The 19,876-nt window shown below is 46.2% G+C and overlaps 2 protein-coding genes across 5 annotated transcripts in view; one reads left to right on the top strand and one right to left on the bottom strand.

Moving 5' to 3' along the window:
• SNX5 (sorting nexin 5) overlaps positions 1-19,876 on the bottom strand; it is a 1,173,556-nt gene that overhangs the window by 23,846 nt on the left and 1,129,834 nt on the right. The window contains exons 1-2 of one of the 4 annotated variants that reach the window (XM_049774349.1): positions 2,859-2,981; positions 2,484-2,573 (exon numbers count right to left, since the gene is read on the bottom strand). The exons of 2 other annotated variants lie outside the window; for them this stretch is intronic. In XM_049774349.1, the coding sequence (XP_049630306.1) occupies positions 2,484-2,555 (72 nt within the window). In that variant the 5' untranslated portion in view covers positions 2,556-2,573; positions 2,859-2,981. Of the gene's footprint in view, positions 1-2,483; positions 2,658-2,858; positions 2,982-19,876 lie in introns of those variants that run through there. One more of the 4 variants, XM_049774348.1, reaches the window with a different exon arrangement.
• Positions 4,038-18,805, top strand: MGME1 (mitochondrial genome maintenance exonuclease 1). The gene is made up of 4 exons (XM_049774358.1): positions 4,038-4,545; positions 9,835-10,054; positions 17,466-17,598; positions 18,635-18,805. Exons 1-4 carry the CDS (start codon positions 4,038-4,040, stop codon positions 18,770-18,772), a joined length of 999 nt encoding a protein of 332 aa, XP_049630315.1. The 3' UTR covers positions 18,773-18,805.

Raw genomic sequence — 19,876 nt, 5'->3', positions numbered from 1 at the left:
CGACAGCGGTAGGGTGTTTGCCTTCCACTCAGCCAAGTGATTCCATTCCCGGCATCCCATAGGGTCTCCCGACCCTATGGAATTTTTGAGCACAGAACCAGGAGTAAACCCGGAGCACTGCAGGGGGTTATTTAAATAAAACTAAGGGCCAGGGGCACAGTGCTGAGGAATTTGCCGACCCAGGACAGACCTGGTTCTATTATCCGATATGGTCCCGAGCTTACAAAGAGCTACTTCTGAGCGCAGAACCAGGAGTACCCCTGCGCACTGCAGGGTGTGGCCCAAGAACCAATCAATAAAATAAACTGCTTAAAACTAATGGTCAAAAATCGATGACCAATTATACATATGCATGTTCAATCCCCAGAACCATATCCCATGCCTTGAATCCTGCAAGGTGCAACTCCTGAGCAGATATTAAGACCACAGAATGTGTCTCTGCCTAATTAAGCAACTCTTCCTCTGCTGTTCCAAGCTACAAGCTATAGGTCATACTACAGTTTTGCTGAGCTAGTTTTTTAAATCTAGTTTTAAATCCTCAAGATTTTTATGAATTAAGTCTTAAGTAATCAAGAGCTTTTTCTACAAGTGAACTTACTTTTACCCTTGGTCATTTCAAAGAACTCATCCTGATATAAGGTCCAAGCAACAAAGTCTGAAATTCAACAGTATCTTAGTTTCAGAAGCCAGAGAGAAAAAGGACTAGAGTAGGCTTAGTCTCCGTTAAGCTTCCAGAGCTGGACATTCCAGAGCGCAGTACTGGGAAAAGCCCTTAAGCCCCAACCATACTGAAGGCCGGAGCTGTAGATCAGAAACGAAAAACATTTTCAGGAAGAGGGTTGCAGGTTATCGCTGTAGAGCACCTGACCTGCCCAAGACTGGCTTCATTTCTCAGCAACTCCTCTCCGACTTAAAGTTAAGGTGGATTAATAAAGACCTAACAAAGATACAAGTTTGTCCAACATGAACTTGTGGTTTCACGGTCCCTTTTGCTGAATGGTAAAAATCATCTAAACTCCATAAAGTTTCAGGAAGCAAAATGAAGCCATGTGTTTTATGCGTTTCCACTAGTTCCTTTTTTAGTAAAAAGAGTGTGGGCGGGCCTACCAGCAGATCACATGCTTTGCATGTAGGAGGCCCAGGTTCCATTCACCATACCCCAAGGCACAGAAATGCACACCAAGCCGAGCGCGGATGTGGAACAAACCACCTCCACACAGAAGGAAAAAGTCCAATTTTGCCTATTTTCCAAAACCTGGTTATTTTATTATTTTGGGGGACACACCAGGAAGTGCCAGGGATTACTCCTGGGTCAGCTACAGCTATGGGCAAACTATCTTAGAATTGTTTAAGGTATCTGTGTCTGCCTTGCAAGCTCTAGCCAAAGAAGGACGGCGTTTAGATCCCCGGGCGTCCCATGTGGTCCCCCCAAGCCAGGGGCAATTTTTGAGCGCTTAGCCAGGAGTAACCCGAGCATCAAACGGGTGTGGCCCGAAAAATCATCTCCATGTTCTGCAGATTTAGCTAAGTTCCTGATCTGCCTGACTTTTCAATGGAGTCCAGAAAGCCGTGTTGGCGGATTCACCCTGCTGTGTATAGTGGGGCCTGTACGGACTCCGTCGGCCAAAGTCTTCAAAAACACTTCCAATAAAATGCTGTTCCAGATTAAAATATGTATATTCTTCACTTGACTTTTTTTTTCCTGGCCAAATAAATTTTTCTGCAGTGGCTTTCTCATCTCCGCCGAGCAACAAGAACGATCAAGAAACAGGAGTTCAGAGAAAGAAAAAGCAGAAAGCGTGTCTAGACACAACTGTAACTGGTCAAAGTCTGCCGAGTTGTCTGCTCAAACGTATTTGTTCCATTTCCTACCTGGGGCCAAGAGATTCAGTCATGTAAATACAAAAAACTTAAATAAAAAAAAAAGGGAGGGGGTGTGCACCTAACAAGAGAAAATTGTTCTGGACTCCGTAAAAAAAAAAAAAAACAAAAACTAGTCGATTCTCGCCGCAGGCCACTTAGCCTCGTCGTCAAGTCTTAAGAACACCATGAAAAGACGCCCGCTTTGGAAACCCCCTCCCCTGATGAGGGGGGATCCCCCCGAAAGTTTAATCACGGGAGGGGTGGAGGAAGCTTTGTCAGTTTCACCCATGTCGTGGATCTCCCCTTAAACCCTCGAGCCACCTTCCTAAATCCCCACCTTGGGGGGGGGGGAGACCTAGGGCTTAGCAGTAGAAGAACCCCCTTTAATCTGAGGTTCGATCCAGAACCTGGAAGGCTGGGGTACGGGAGGGGGGAAATTACTCCAGGGTCTCCAAATTTCCAGCGCCCATCCCGCCCAAGATCGAAGAAAGGAGGGTGCGCACGACCGAGCCCCCCAACAAACAGGGCCCAGGGGCCCAGAATGGGGGGCATCCCTTCTCGGGGAGACCTGAACCTCCCCAGGGCCGGGAGGGGGTCCCCGGGGGCGAGCATGGCCTCACCTTGCTGCGCTCCTCCTCCTCGTCCTCCTGCTGCTGCTGCTGCGGCTGCAGCGCCTCGGGAACCGCGGCCATGGCGACGGTGCCGCCGGGCTGTGCGGGGAGAGAAGAAGCTGGGCCGCCGCCGCCGCCGCCGTCAAGGCGCTTCCCTGGGCGGGGGGCAGCCACGGCCCCGCCTCCGCCGGCCTCCCTGGCCCGACGGCGCCGCTACTCCGCCACCATCCCAGCAGCCCCGGGGGGAACGAGCGCGGGCGCGGCGCGGCCTAGAGCGCCACGTGTCTCCCCCGCTGCGGCCTCCCCCGTCCATCTTGGAGCCGGGCAAAAAAAAAAAAATAATCATAAAAAAGAAACTAAAAATAAAAGCCCAGCGGGGCCTACCCTGGCTCGGCGCCTCGCGAAGACCAAATGCCCGGCCGCAGGAGCGCGAGCGGGAGAGGATGCCGATAGATTCTCCCGACACGACGCGCGTCAAAGAAAGAACGTCTAGGAACGCGCGCTGAGCATTTATTCCCGCAGCCCGGGCTCAAAATGGCGGGCGGATTGTGACGTCAAAATCTCGCGAGAAGGGGCAGCGCGCGATTTTGGAAGCGCGCGCCTGCCTGCAGCAAGGACCGCCCATTTCCGCATGCTAAAGGTTTCTATTGGACGGTGCCGGGCTAGAGGCGGGCTCTAAGCGTGCCGCAGTGCCTATTGGGATTATAGTCGCGTGGGCGTGGCGTAGCGCGAGGTGCGAGCGCGGGAACCCATGAAAATCCGGGTCTCCGAGAGAGATCTGTCTGGAGTCCCGAGTGAAGCGCTGGGGCTTCTCAGGTACTCACGCTCACAGCAGCAGGGCCGGGCTCTTACAGAATGAATGAAACTCCCAGCCCCAATCTTGACACCCCCGTTAGGAGGGCTCACAAACTTCCTGTACCCACACTGGAGGCCCAAGTGGGAGCCGCCTTCTCGGGTTCACCTTGGCGGGCCCTGCTGACCCGCCGCCATTTACCTCGTTGAACCTGATGGGGCCTTGGAAGTGCCTGAGCTCTGTGCCCCTAAAACCTAGGCCCCATCTTAAAGGGTCACCTCCAAGTTGTGACCTGGCCTGGTTCACATCCTAGGATCACCTTAGATCACCATCTAGAAAACTTTAGCGAAGAACCAAGTTTGAGCAGTAGGCGCAAAGGTGGAATTTAGGGGTTGCCTAGGGCGCTTGGGCCTGGCCCCAAAGTTCTGAGCATCACACAGGCCTAGCGTTCCATTATCACATTTTATCCGGTGCTCTTGGCCCCCTCATAGTCCTAGCCATCACCTACGTTACCTTTTGCAATCTCTGGCCCTTTGCTTATTGATGAATCTTTTTTTCTTTTTTATCAATGGCTTTGTTCCAACATAACCGATGGAGTGTAGTGAAGACCATTTTCATGTGCCCTCTAAAGCTCAAGCAACTTTTGCTTGGGTCACACAGTTAACCTGGTTGGTATCTAACATGACAGTTTCTTTCACAGGAATGCAAAACAATTTAGAGGCTCCTGACTTTGCAACTAGACTAGAGGGAAGCGAAAAAGATACTGAACTATGAAGGCCTTTCAAACCCTCTTCAAGTTGCTCAGAAGCTCACATGGGTCAAAACTAACCTCACAGACGTGTTTTTCCACCTCCTCTTGTTCTTATGATCGGAAGAAGAAAGTGAACCCTTACAAAGAAGTAGATCAAGAAAAATACTCAAATTTAGTCCGGTCTGTCTTGTCCTTCAGAGGCCCGGCCCAAAATCCAGAGTCACTTTTCCAGGAAGATGCTTTCCTCTATGGACCTGTGAGTAAGTCTAAGCCGCCAGCAAAAGAAGAGGAAGCCAAAGTTCCACAGAATTATTTTCCTCTTTTCAATCCAGAGAAAAGTAGGGAGCCGAATTTGATGCATGATTCTGCCAGTCCTTTGAAAATACCTTTGCACAAGAGTACAATACCAAGCGTCACCCGGATCCTTCAGCAGACCATGACTAAAGAACAGATTTTCTATTTGGAGAGGTGGAAGCAGCGCATGATTTTGGAACTGGGAGAGGATGGCTTTGCAGAATACACATCAAGTAATATTTTTCAGTCATTCTTCTTCATTCTTACCGTATTAGAACAGCACAGGTGGCATAAGAATAGGTTGGGGTTTTTGTTTTGTTTATTGGGACCACACCTGACAACGCTCAGGAGTTACTCCTGGCTCTGTGCTCAGAAATCACTCCTGGCAGGCAGGAGGGATTATATTGGATGCCGGGATTTGAACCACCATAGGTCCTGGGTCAAGCAAATGCCTTACAGCTGTACTATCTCTCAGGTCTCAGAGTGGGTTTTATTTTATTTTTATTTTTTTTTGGTTTTTGGGCCACACCCGGTGATGCTCAGGGGTTACTCCTGGCTATGCGCTAAGAAGTCGCTCCTGGCTTGGGGGACCATAGGGGACGCCGGGGGATCGAACCGCGGTCCGTCCTAGGCTAGCGCAGGCAAGGCAGGCACCTTACCTCTAGCGCCACCGCCCGGCCCCAGAGTGGGTTTTATTTTTATTCGTAACTAGTAAGGAACTACTTTAAAATTATGATTGTCATTAAACAGCACTGTATTTGTATTAGTGGCATCCCTATGACAATTCAGTGAATCATATTTTCTTATTATTCTCTGTCCACAGATGAAATTGAATCACAGAAACTATACCTATTAATTACAAGCGCGAATATTATAACTGGGTTTTATTCTTTTTTGTTTGTTTGGTTGGTTGCTTTGGGTCACACCCGGCGGTGCTCAAGGGGTTACCCCTGGCTCTGGGCTCAGAAATCGCTCCTGGCAGGCTCGGGCGACCATATGGGATGCCAGAATTCAAACCACCATCAGTCCTGGGTCAGCTGCATGCAAGGCATGCACCCCTGTGCTATCTCTCCGACCCCATATTATACTGATTTTTTTTTTCCTTTCCTGATTTGGTTTATGGACCATGCCAGGCAATGCTCAGGGTGTACTCTTGTCTCTAGAGCTTAGGGTTCTCTTCTGGCTGAGCTCTGGGCACTGTATGAGACGCCAGGAATAGAATCCAGGTCAGACACATGCAAGGCAAGCATCTTACAACTGACTTTGCTTTTTGGAGTGTTAAGTTGCTTTTTATATATGTATATATCCTTTTTTCTGTATTGGGTATGTTTTATGTGTTTGTTTTGGTTTGGGGGCCACATTCAGCATCACTCAGGGGTTAACCCTTGGCTCTTCACTCAGAAATCACTCCTGGCAAGGTTCAGGTACATAAGGGATGCTGGGAATTGAACCCAGATTGACCCTGAGTCAGCTTCCTGCAAAGCAAATACCCTGCGCTGTGGTATCACTCTGGCCCCTTGAGCTGACTTTTCTTTCATTGTGGAAAAGTTAATCACTTGTTAACAATTCTAGTTGAATTTAGATTTTAGTCATCTCGACTAACTCCCCTTGAACAACTTTAGCCCTGGATTAAGATGAACAGATGCTCTTGATTTAGGAACTGAGAATAAACTTTGGCCTTCAATTTACTAACTTTTTAACCAATGAAAGGATAGCTTCCTTAAAACAGAGTTCATGGATCTGGAGAAATAGTATAGTGGATAAGACTTACCTTACACATGGCTATCCTGCATCACATATGGTCCCCCGCACCTCACCAGGAGTGTTCAATAAGTGCAAAACCTATAATAAGCTCTGAGCACCACAAGTGTGTCAAAAACAGACTTCAGGGGGCTGAATAGGTAACATGAGGTAGGGCATTTGCCTTGCATGCAGAAGGACAATGGTTTGAATCCCAGCATCCCATATGGTCCCTCGAGCTTGCCAGGAGTAGCCCGTGAGCGCTGCCAGGTGTGACCCAAAAAACAAAAACAAACAAAAAAACAGACTTCATTCAGAAGCAAGATGAAAGGAAAGAACTTTGGAATTGATGAGCTAGCTGTTCCAGTCAATTGCATTCATCATTCCTTAGCTCATACATCCCAGACCAATACACAAACCTATTTTTGGTGTGACAGTTGGGGCCACACCCAGCAGTGCTCAGAAACTACTCCAGGCTCAGTGATTGGCATTTGTTCCTGGCAGTACTCTGGGACCATGTGGTATGAAGGATCTCCTCTGTTGAGTTTTCTTCCCAGACACATACTTTTCCTTTTTAATATGAAAGTACTTACTTTGAGGTGTTGTGGAAGGTAGTGAAAAATCATGGGCACATATTTGAAAGGAAAACCTTACTTTTGGGGGGTGAGTGTTCTGTTTTGATGGAGCACAGGGCTTTTTCTCCTTTCTTGATTTGATTTTTTTTTTTTTTTTTTTTTGGTTTTTGGGCCACACCCGGCGGTGCTCAGGGGTCACTCCTGGCTGTCTGCTCAGAAATAGCTCCTGGCAAGCACGGGGGACCATATGGGACACCAGGATTCGAACCATCCACCTTTGGTCCTGGATTGGCTGCTTGCAAGGCAAACGCCGCTGTGCTATCTCTCCGGGCCCTCTTGATTTGATTTTAAGGGTCACACCAGGCAGTGCTCAGGGCTTACTCCGGCTCTGCACTCAGAGATCATTACTGGCTGGGCTCAGGGGCCCATATATTGTACAAAGGATCAAACCCAATTTGGTCTAATGCCAGGCAAGTGCCTTACAGACTGTTATCATGTCTCATGTTCAACTCTTTTTTTTTTGGGGGGGGGGGCGCACATTCAGCAGTACTTAGTGGTTACTCCTGGCTCTGCTCAGAAATCGCTTCTGGAGGGCCGGAGAGATAGCATGGAGGTAAGGCATTTGCCTTTCATGCAGGAGGTTATCGGTTCGAATCCCGGCGCCCCATATGGTCCCCTGTGCCTGCCAGGAGCAATTTCTGAGCTTGGAGCCAGAAATAACCCCTGAGCACTGCTGGGTGTGACCCAAAAACCACAAAAAAAAAAAAAAAAAGAAATCGCTTCTGGCAGGCTTAGGGGACTGTCCCTGGTGGTCTGCATGCAAGGCAAACACCCAACCACTGTGCTGTTGCTCCTCTGGCCCCTCATGTCCTACTCTTAAGGTTTTATATAAATGTTACCTAAATAAGGCAACAATGATCAAGGTTCTAACCACTTAAATTCTTTTTTTTTTTTTTTTTTGGTTTTTGGGCCACACCCGGTAACGCTCAGGGGTTACTCCTGGCTATGCGCTCAGAAGTCGCTCCTGGCTTGGGGGACCATATGGGACGCCGGGGGATCGAACCGCGGTCCGTCTCCTAGGCTAGCGCAGGTAAGGCAGGCACCTTACCTCCAGCGCCACCGCTCGGCCCCAACCACTTAAATTCTTAAAAACTCATCTGGGGTTTGGACTGGAGCAAAAGTTCAGTACGTAGGGTGTTTAATTTATTTTTCCCTTGTTCTCTGGTTTAATCCCCAGCATCCTATATGGTCCCTTGAGCATCCTCAGTTGTGGCCCAAAACACAAAAACTTGTTAGACGGTGTAGCTAATTGGTAGAACACTTGCTTTGTACATGTGAGGCCCTAACTGGATCCCAGGCACCACCATAAATAAAATTCTTTATGGAGCTATAGTACTGGAGGCACTTAGTTTGCAGGCAGCAAACCTAGATTCAATACCCAGCACCCTGTGTGGTTGCCTGAGCACAGAGCCACATATAAGCCCCAAGCAGTGCCAAAACTGCATTTTAGTGTGTGGGAATCCTAAAATCACTGAGAAAAAGGAGAGGGCTGGAGAAATAGTACAGAGGTTGACTAGTGCTTGCTTTGCAGTGTGCCCACTTTGTCCATTATGCCGTTTCCATGGTTGAATTTGATTTGCCACATCACATATGGTCTCCCAAGCACTGCCAAAGAGACCCCAAAGCACCACTGTGCTCACCTCAAAAAATAAATGGGCCGAGCAATAGCATACCTTGTAGGATGTGTTTGGCTTGCACACGGCCAACCTAGGACCAACCTGGATTCAATCCCCAGCATCCCATATGGTCCCTTTAGCCTGCCAAGAGCTATTTCTGAGCGTACAGCCAGGAAAACCCCTGAGCGCTGACAGGTGTGACCCAAAAACAAAACCAAAAAAAAAAAATAGGGATGGGATTGATACCATAGAGGATAGGGACACTCAGACTGAAACTGGAAACTTGGTTTTTGGGTCACACCCAGCAGCACTCAGAAATCGCTCTATACTCAGAAATCGCCCCTGGCAGGCATGGGGGACCATATGGGATGCGGGATTCGAACCACGGTCCTTCTGCATGAAAGGCAAATGCCTTCCCTCCATGCTATCTCTCCAGCCCCTGAAACTGGAAACATTTTTAATTCCTTTAAGTGTGGGGCTGGTGGAGCTGAAGCTATAGTACAACAGCTGGTAAATTGCTTTCTTTGCAAGAAACTGACTCAGGTTTTATCCCAACCACCCATTAGTCTCCCAAACTTGTCAGGAATGATCCCTGAGAGCAAGGAGTAAGTTCTGAGAACCACAAGGTTTGGACCATAAACCAAGTTTTGAGTGCTCTAACTTGAAGCTTTTTGCAATAAATCTTGAGTCTTTATTTTTTTTAGAGGGAGCAAGAATGGTTGACAACCAAGGTGCCAGTGTCTTACTCTGGCCCAAATCTTCTGAAATTTAATGACCTGTCTAAAGAATCCTGTGCTCAATTTCGTGTGGCCTCTTTTCTGAATTTCTTTTTTTGTTGTTTTGTTTTGGGGTCACATCCGGCAGTGCTCAGGGGTTATTCCTGGCTCTAAGCTCAGAAATCACTTCTAGCAGGCTCCGGGGACCATATGGGATGCCAGGATTCGAACCACTGTCCTTCTGGATGCAAGGCAAATGCCCTACCTTCATGCCATCTCTCTGCCCCTTTTCTGAATTTCTTACCAGGGGTAAGATTATCAGACTGCAGTGCAGAATGAGCTGTCTATTTGCATGACAGCTGATAAGAACAGTTTTTGTTTCCTGTTTTTACCATGTTTGTGTTTCTCCTCATTAAGCCAGTCTGAAAATGAATGCGGTACTATTTTTCCCTGAGTTTTAATCATATCAATAGTAAGTTTCTCTTCCAAGCTTTTCATATGCTCAGTACTTTACCAACTGTGGCCACCTTCTAATTTTGTTTTCTTCCTGTAGAGCCCTATGTTCTACTTGGCCCCTCACTTATTCACCCTGTACCCCACTACCACCCTATCACCACCAAGTTACAGGATTTTTACCTTCAGAATATCCTGGAAACAACTCATTGAATTATAGTCTTTCTTAGGTTTTACCAGAAGCTGAAATGTGTTTAGTTTTGTCGCTTAAAGGTAACTGAAATATCATAGTTATTGCTCAGGGCTTTAACTCTGGCTTTGGATAGGTACTTATTTTCCTTTTACCCTGATTTTTTTTTTAGATATATTTTTACAAGGAAAGCAGTTCCATAAAGCCTTGGAAAGCCTGCTCTCACCCACTGGGAATGAACAAGAGAAAGATGAAAAGCTCCTTGAATCTGGGTACATTGATAGTGTCCAGCACATTCTGAAAGACATCCATGGAGTACAAGCTCTTGAAAGTGCTGTTCAACACGAGGCCTTAAAATATGTGGGTCTGCTGGACTGTGTGGCTGAGTATCAGTAAGTATAGAACTGTTTTTCACCATTAAAATGTGGTAGTGGAGGGGCCGGAGTGATAGCACTACAGTAAGGCCTTTGCCTTGCATGCAATGCGGCTAACCTACGATGGACCACCGAGGTTTGATCTCCAGCGTCCCATATGTCCCCAAGCCAGGAGTGATTTTTGAGCACAGAGCCAGGAGTAACCCCAAAAAACAAACAACAAAAAAAAATGATGGTGGATTTTGAAGAACTGCATCTGACTCAGCATATGTTCTGCATGTGATATGCTTGGATTCAATCTTGGGAGCCCAAGGTCCCCATAACACGCCAGGGAACAACTCCTAAGCGCAGAACCAGTAGTATTCCCAAGCACAGGTATGATAGATATAATGGTAATTGTGAGGGCTAGAGCAATAGCACAGCAGGGAGGGTGTTTGCAATCCCTAGCATCCCACTATATGGTCTCCCCTACACTGCTAAAAGTGATTTATTTTGTTTTGGTTTTGGGCCACTCCCAGAGGCACTCAGGGGTTTATTCTTGACTCTGTGCTCAGAAATTGCTCCTGGGGCCGGAGATATAGCACAGCGGTAAGGCGTTTGCCTTAGATGCAGTAGGACCTTGGTTCAAATCCCGGCATCCCATATGGTCCCCCGAGCCTGCCAGGTGTGATTTCTGAGTGTAGAGGCACGAGGAACCCCTGAGCACTGCCGGGTGTGACCAAAAAAAGAAAAAAGAAATTGCTCCTGGCAAGTTCAGGGAACCATATGGGATGCCAGGGATTGAACCCAGGCCTGACCCAGGTTGGCAGTGTGCAAGGCAAATGCCTTACTCGCTAATATATTACTCAGGTCCCATTTACATATTATATGTATATATATTAGTTTTTAGGTCACAACGGGCATGCTCAGACTTACTCCTGATTCTGCTCTATGATCACTCCGGGCAGGTCTAGGGTGGGGATCAAAATGTATGTAGCCTGGATTTGCTGCATGCAAGGAAACATCCTACCTGCTATATTATCTTTCTGGCCGCATCTTTTTTAAATTTTATTAAAGCATCATGATTAACAAAGTTATTCCTAATTGGTTTTTTAGACACACTATGTTCCAGGACCAAGCACACCAACTGTGTCTTCTTCCACCAATGTTCCCATGTTCCTTTCCGTCCACCCCAACCTCTTCCCCAACCTGCCACCTTGACAGGCACATTTTTAAGGATTTTTGTTTGTTTGTTTGTTTGGTTGGTTGGTTGGTTGGTTGGTTGGTTTTTTGAGTCACACCTGGCAGCGCTCAGGGGTTCCTCCTGGTTCTAAGCTCAGCAATCACTCCGGGCAGGCTCGGGGGACCATATGGGATGCCAGGATTTGAACCACCATCCTTCTGCATGCAAGACAAACGCCCTACCTCCATGCTATCTCTCCGGCCCCACAATTTTAAGTTTTAAGTTTGTGGCAGTTTGTGTTTTTTGTTTTCAGTGTTACACTATGATTTGTATATTTAGCTGTATCGCTCCTTTATATCACCAATGTCCTATGATTCCCTCTACCCCTGCTTCAAGTCTATCTCTTCTTCTGCCTTTGTTCTGTTTTTTGCTTTTAGGGCATTTTTTGTGGGGGCTCCACCCAACAGTGCTCAGGGGTTACTACTGGCTCTACGCTCAGGAATCATTCCTGGTATGCTAGAGGGACCATATAGGATACAAGGGACCGAACTCTGTCAAACATGTACCCTACCCTCTCTGCTTTCGATCTGGCCAGACTTTGATTTCTTTTTTATTTTTCTCTTTACTTCTTCAACTCTCCTGTTTGCTGGGACCAAGGATTTTTGGGTTTTTTAACCCAAGGATAGAGTTTGAGGCAGGAGGAGAAGACTAATAAAAGAGGAAAAACCAGGATCATTGCAAATTAGAATTTCAACTTCAAAAATTCAGTAGTCATAGGGTGGCCTTTTATCTTGTCCCATAAGCAAGATGCCAACCCTAAGATACAATTCAACTACTATATTTTGTTCTTTGTTTCCCAAATTATTCTTTGTTCCGTTAGCCCTAAAAATCTGTCCTTCCTGTCTTCCCAGCAGTATTTGATGCAAATAGGAACTCTGAGCTTATGCAAGTTTCCTGTGTTTTTTTAAATTACTGCTATGTTGACATTTTTCTCACTTACACTGCATTCCAAGGGTAGAGTTAATCAAAGAAAGCCTCTTCCAGAAAAATATGTGTGTACTAGACTGTAGGCAGAGAGAGTGGATGAGAGTAAAAGTCGGTTAGTGTAGTACTTGACATTCTAGTTAAATCTTAAGGGGCCGGAGAGGTAGCATGGAGGTAGGGTGCTTGCCTTGCATGCTGAAGGATGGTGGTTCAAATCCCAGCATCCCTAATGGTTCCCCATGCCTGCCAGGAGTGATTTCTGAGTGCAGAGCCAAGAGTAACCCTGAGCGCCTCTGGGTGTGACCCAAAAACCAAAATCTTAAGTTAAAAACAGCCAAAGCAAGAGGACAGTGGGGAGAGGTTGCTGTCCATATGGCCATCATATAGTCAATCCTTGGCAATCCCAGGCCAGTATGGCCTCCCAGGCCCACCAGGAGTGATTCCTGAACACAGAGCCAAGAGTAGTTTCTGAGCACCATCGGCTGTGGCCCAATAACAACAAAAATTAAAAAATTAAAAAGAGGGCCCGGAGAGATAGCACAGCGGCGTTTGCCTTGCAAGCAGCCAATCCAGCACCAAAGGTGGTTGGTTCGAATTCCAGTGTCCCATATGGTCCCCCGTGCCTGCCAGGAGCTATTTCTGAGCAGACAGCCAGGAGTAACCCCTGAGCACTGCTGGGTGTGGCCCAAAAACCAAAAAAAATAAAAAAATAAAAAAAAAATAAAAAGAGTAGGGAGATGGAATAGAAGCTAAGGCATTTGCCTTGTGTAGTGCTTATTCCTATTCTATCCCTGGTACCACAATTGGTCCTCAGAACACAGCAAGCCCAAAATCAAGAGAAACTCCTCAGACCTAATTATAATAGTTTTATGAGATGCCTGCCTTATATCAGTTTGCATAGTAATTTAAGAGGCAAAATTTGGCTCCCTTTTTGATCAGCCAAGGAAGCCATATAATCAGTTCTACCCAGCGACCTATAATATGAACTTCTGGATACCAAGTATTTTTCCTACAGGTTATGAAATATGTCCATAAGACGTTAGATAGTACAGAGAGTAAGACGAACCCCAGTTCAATTCCTCACCCTGCATAATGGCCCTCTAAGCACTACCAGACGCAATTCACCTACACAGTCTAAATTGAGCCATGAGCACAACCAGAAGGCCAAAAGACAAAATAGACACATCTGATATGCAACATGAAATTCAAAAACCCAGTTCTGTTCCTCACTATACAGTTGAATCTTTTTTTACCTGATTATATTTCATTTTACTTCTCTCCCTTTTTGGTAACCACTAATTTTCTATTCTTTTTTTTGTTTTGTTTTGTTTTGTTTTGTTTTGTTTGTTTTTGGGCCACACCCGGCGGTACTCAGGGGCTACTCCTGGCTGTCTGCTCAGAAATAGCTCCTGGCAGGCACGGGGGACCATACGGGACACCGGGATTTGAACCAACCACCTTTGGTCCTGGATCGGCTGCTTGCAAGGCAAATGCCACTGTGCTATCTCTCTGGGCCCTAATTTTCTATTCTTACAGTCTAAAATCTGATTTATTTACATTACATTCCAGTAGATCATTTTATATTGTTCTAATACTGTTTCCTAGAGAACGTAATGCTACTACTCCCTGGGGGTGCTAGAACATCTGACAAGATGATAGTAGCCTCAGGTGTAGTTTGGGGGTGCTGTGTATTCTCTTTGTTACTTTTTGTTACTGTTTTTTCTTTTTTGGTTATCTGGTTACACCGGGCTGCACTCGTGGGTTACTTCTGGCTCTACTCTCAGAAATTGCTCCTGGTGGGCACGGGGGACAATATGAGATGCCGGGATTCAAAGGACCGCCCTTTTTTTGTTTGTTTGTTTGTTTGTTTTGGTTTTTGGGCCACACCCGTTTGATGCTCAGGGGTTACTCCTGGCTATTCGCTCAGAAATCGCCCCTGGCTTGGGGGGACCATATGGGATGCCGGGGGATCGAACCGAGGTCGCGATCGTTCCTTGGCTAGCGCTTGCAAGGCAGACACTTTACCTCTAGTGCCACCTTCCCGGCCCCAAGGACCGTCCTTCTGCATGTAAAGCAAATGCCCTACCTCCAGCCCACCCTCCTTTTGTTACTTTTTGGGACACGCCCATTTGTTCCATTTACTCACGGATCATTTTTGGTGTGGCTCAGGGAATCAAACCAAGATCAACTGCACAGCAAAGGCAAGCACCTTACCCACTGTTTTATCTCCAGTCCTGCTTTAAGAAGGTTTGAGGGGTTTTGTTTGGGTTTTATTTATTTATTTATTTATTTATTTATTTATTTATTCATTCATTCATTCATTTATTTTGGTTTTGGTTTTCCAAAAACCAATTTGAGAACCTCTGTAATGTCATGTTTTTATCTTAACCTAATCAAAAATTCTAGGAGCCAGAGTGGTGGCATAGCGGTAAGGCGTTTGCCTTGCATGTGGCTGACCCAGGACTAACCATGGCATCCCATATGGTCCCCCAAGCCAGGAGCAGTTTCTGAGCGTATAGCCAGGAGTAACTCCTGAGTGTCACTGGGTGTGGCCCAAAAACAACACAAAACAAAATTCTACATAGGGGGTCTGAAGTGATAGCACAATGGTAGGGAGTTTGCCTTGCATGCAGACAACTCGGGATGGACCTGGGTTCGATCCCCAGCATCCCATCTGGTCCCCTGAGCTTGCCTGGAGTGATTTCTGAGTGCAGAGCCACGGGTTCCTGAGTGTCACTAGGCGTGACCTCGCAAAATACTTCAAGGAGCCAGAGAGAATCCATAGTAGTAGGGCGTTTACTTTACATGCAGCCAAGCCAGGACTGACGGTGGTTCAAATCCCAGCATCCCATATGGTCCCCTGTGCTTCCAGGAGCGATTTCTGAGCACAGAGCCAGGAGTAACCCCTGAGCGCCACCAGGTGTGACCCCCAAAAAAAAAAACAAAAAAATATTCTATATAGGAGCCAAAAAGATGGTACAGGGGTTAGGGCACTTGCCTTGCATTAAAGCAACTCAGGCGAGTAGCATATACTGTCATCCTCAAATGATTTAGTGAATGGAAACAGAAAAATAACTTTTCCTGATTTCAACTAACACTAGGAAAAGGGAAAGAAAGAGAAAAGAATCCAGGAAAACTCCCAAACTGAGACAGGTCTTCTAAAGGAAGATTCCTGTAATAGTAACATATTAAGAATAAATTATAAGAATTCAAAAATTCAGGGCTGGAGAGATAGCATGAAGGTAAGACGTTTGCCTTTTCATGCAGAAGGATGTTGGTTCAAATCCCGGCATCCCATATGATGCCCCGTGCCTGCCAGGGGCAATTTCTGAGCATAGAGCCAGGAGTAACCTCTGAGTGCTGCCAGGTGTGACCCAAAAACCAAAAAAATAAAATAAAATAATTCAAAATTTCATGTATGGGGCTGAAGTGCTAGCACAATGAGGAGGGCATTTGCCTTGTGTGTAGCAGACCTGGGTTCCATTGCCAGCTTCCTATTTTGTCTCTCTCAACATCACCAGCAGTAATCCCTGAACATCGCTGGGTGTGGCCCAAATACAAAAAAAGAAAAGAAAGAAAATTTGTGTATTTCAGTTTTTAATCAGCCAGCACATTACCATGGGTAATGTGGTCCCATGGGGCAGGATATGGTAACCTCTCTCTTTGTGACCTCAGTAAGAAGCCTGTACATTTTTTGCTTTAACCATGCCATCATTCCCAGGATCAAAATACTGTTATTAATATTAATGACACAGAGTGTGGAAACCACAACCAGTGCTCCAGGGATGTTTCTGCCTTGATTTTCAGGGTGCCACTCCCAACACTAGGTGCCTAGGCATTTCCAGGGATCCTGCATGCAAAACATGTGCTCCAGTCCTTTGAGCCACCTCCAGGCTTTCTTTAACTTTCCTACAGTCATTTCTTTTTCTTTTTGGAACCACACACTGAAATGGGTACCTCGACAATAAGACATAAAAGCCTGGAGTCAGGTTGCTCACAGACTGAGAATCCTGACTTTCCTCAAGTACAGTATTTGTTTAGAACCTGTAACACAAGAAGAAGGGAAAACAGTAGACATTTGCATAACATATCTTTTTTTTTTTTTTTTTTTTTTTTTGGTTTTTGGGCCACACCCAGCGTTGCTCAGGGGTTACTCCTGGCTGTCTGCTCAGAAATAGCTCCTGGCAGGCACGGGGGACCATATGGGACACCGGGATTCGAACCAACCACCTTTGGTCCTGGATCGGCTGCTTGCAAGGCAAACGCTGCTGTGCTATCTCTCCGGGCCCAACATTTGCATAACATATCTATGTTAATCTATCCTCTAGCCTGTCCCAAATCAGAGGAGCAGCTAATGCAAAAGTCTCTGAATTGTCTTCTTGGGGAGAGGTGTCAGATAAAAGAGAGCATACAGGGCCTTCATCAAGAGGAAATTCTTGTAATTAATAATAAAGTGTCCTTAGAACCTCCTTTTCCCCTTCTCCTCAGACTATTATCTTTCTAGCTAAGTGTATTTATTTCTCCGATGCCTGCATATGTGACATTTGCACAAAACCCCAATCCAGGTTCAGTTCCCACATTGCCAGGAGTGATCCCTGAGCATCACCAGTTGGACGCCCAAAATAAAAAATAAAAAAATAAAACACAAGTTTTAACCTAATAAAATGTTTTTTGTTTAATTAACTTACTGCTTACAAGGGCTAGGTAAAAACACAGCAAGTGGGCCGGAGAGATAGCACAGCGGATCCAGGACCAAAGGTGGTTGGTTCGAATCCCGGTGTCCCATATGGCCCCCCTGCCTGCCAGGAGCTATTTCTGAGCAGACAGCCAGGAGTAGCACCGCCGGGTGTGGCCCAAAAACCAAAACAACACAGCAAGTAGGGTGCTTGCCTTGCATGTAGCTAATGTAGGTTCGAGCCCAGCATCCCATTTAGCACCCCCAAACACCTCTAGTAGTGCTTCCTGAGCACAAAGCCAAACATAAGCACTGGCATTGCCAGTTATGACCCCAAAACAAAAAATAAATAAAATTAAAATAACCTGTTGCAGCTGGGAAGGTGGTGCTAAAGATAAGGTGTCTGCCTTGCAAGTGCTAGCGTAGGACAGACCGTGGTTCGATATGGCGTGGTTCGTGGTGTCCCATATGGTCCCCAAGCCAGGAGCGATTTCTGAGCGCATAGCCAGGAGTAACCCCTGAGTGTGAAACAGGTGTGGCCCAAAAACCAAAATAAAATAAAATAAAATAACCTGTTGCCTACAAAAAGTCCTTTGCTTTCTCCACAGGGGCAAACTGTGTGTGATTGACTGGAAGACATCAGAGAAACCAAAACCTTTGCTCCGAAATACGTTTGACAACCCCCTGCAGGTTGTGGCCTACATTGGTGCCATAAACCATGATGTCAACTATAGCTTTCAGGTCAGCACACAGCCTCTGATCTTTACTCTTAATCAATTACAATTACTTGATTTTTTTTTTATTTGTATTCTCTTGCTTACTTGAATCCAGGGTCTTTTTAATCTACCACTTTTAAAAGCCGTAACCAGGGGCTGAAGCAATAGTACAGTCGTTGGGTGTTTGCTTTACTCACAGCTGACCCAAGATAGACCTAAATTCAATCCCCAGTGTCCCATATTGTCCCCGAGCCAGGAGAGATTTCTGAGCAAATAGCCAGGAGTAACTCCTGATTGTCATCAGGTGTCCTCTCCCCCCCCCCCCCCAAAAAAAAGCACTAACCAGGGTCCAAAGTGATAATACAGCAGGTAGGGTGTTTGTCTTGCACACAGCCAACCCAGATTCAATTCCTGGCATTCCAGATGGTGCCCTGTGCACTGTAAGGACTGATTTGTGAATGTGGAGCACATTACCTGAGCACCACTGAGTGGGACTCAAAAGTTTTAAAAAGTGCTATCCAAGCACAGCTGTAGGCATCTCTCTGCCCCAGGACTGATTTTTAAGGTCAGAGCCAGGCATTAGCCCTGAGCTCAGCTAGGTATGGCCTCCCAAAAAGGCAAACAAAAATACTCACCTGGGATCTGGGGACAGGACATGCCTCGCATGACAGTGACCCATATTCCATCCTTGGCATTAGCTGCATATATACCCAACCCCAGAACACTGCCGATCATAGCCGACTCACTGACCTTCAGATCTGGTCAGCCAAGAATCCTCAGTAATACCCTTGGTCCCTGAGTACTGTTAGGGAGATTCTCTCAAATTTTCCTTTTAATGAGTAATTTTAATTAAAGCACTATCTACTCCCCTTCTAGTTCTTTATGCAGTTGTTAACAGTTCTTCAATGATCACAGTTCTTTCTCCCCTGTCTTGTCTTGTTATTTTTTCTGCTGTGTTCATTTGTCAAGCCTTCGTAAAGTCACTGAGTTACGAGATATCATTCTAGATTGTTCTCTGCTTGTCCTGATATGAAAGAATCCAATGGCCTTTGTTTCTCTAGGTTCACTGTGGCTTAATTGTGGTGGCTTACAAAGACGGATCCCCTGCCCACGCACACTTCATGGACTCAGAACTCTGTTCCCAGTATTGGGCAAAGTGGCTTCTTCGACTTGAAGAATATATGAAGAATAAGAACTAGCATACTCAGAACATAGATTAGGAAACAGCACTATTTGGGACCATTCACGGCTTCTTCACAGTTTGGAAATATACAATCCTCTTCCCCTTTTTCTTTAAAAATGGAGAGTTAGGAGCCAGAAAGATGGCACAGTGGTGGGACATTTGCCTTGCATGCTGCCAACTCGGAAGGGACCCAGTTCGACTCCTGGAACCCATATTGTCACCCAGTCTGCCAGGGGTGATTTCTGAATGCAGAGCTAGGAGTGACCCCTGAGCACCCTGGGTATGGCCCAACAACCAATCAATTAATCAGTAAATAAATAATGTTTAAAAAAAAATGGAGGGGGCCGGGCGGTGGCGCTAAAGGTAAGGTGCGCCTGCCTTGCCTGCGCTAGCCTTGGACGGACCGCGGTTCGATCCCCCGGTGTCCCATATGGTCCCCCAAGCCAGGAGCAACTTCTGAGCGCATAGCCAGGAGTAACCCCTGAGCATTACCGGGTGTGGCCCAAAAACAAAAACAAAAAAAACAAAAAAAAAAATGAAGAGTTAGTGCAGCAGGTAGGGCACTTGCCTTGCATGTACTGACCTGAGTTTGATTCACAGAATCCCATATGGTCACGTGTACTTTCAGAAGTGCAGAGCCAGGAGTAACCCCTGAGCATCACTGAGTATGACCCCCAAACCAAAATATAAAGAAATACATTTTTAAAAAATAGAGAATGTTGTAGGATCTGAGAGCTACACTAACAAATGGAAATGTCAATTGTTGCAATCAAAGGACTTAAAAAAAAGTTTTCAGTTAAAAGCTACACTTCAGTTAATAAAAGACCAAGTGTAGGACTTCGGCTGTCATTTTGCAGAGAAGGCCAACTGGATTGACATGGCCCTCATGGCCTTTGATGACTCTCTATAGACCTCTCCATGTCCTCGGCAGGATCCCCAACATTTGCACAAGGGAGTGAAGCTTGATGTGATAAGGGTTTGCCAAGTATAGCAGGAAAGGGCCAAACAGAAGAGGGAAGGGGTCCTGTCATCAATTTCCACTGCCAATCCAGTCTTTTAACCTTTTTTTTTGGTTTTTCGGGCCACACCCGTTTGATGCTGAGGGGCTACTAACTAAGCG

Source organism: Suncus etruscus, chromosome 6 (assembly GCF_024139225.1).
Source record: "Suncus etruscus isolate mSunEtr1 chromosome 6, mSunEtr1.pri.cur, whole genome shotgun sequence".
NCBI classification, from domain to species: domain Eukaryota; kingdom Metazoa; phylum Chordata; class Mammalia; order Eulipotyphla; family Soricidae; genus Suncus; species Suncus etruscus.
This window is presented reverse-complemented; position numbering and strand designations above follow the sequence as displayed.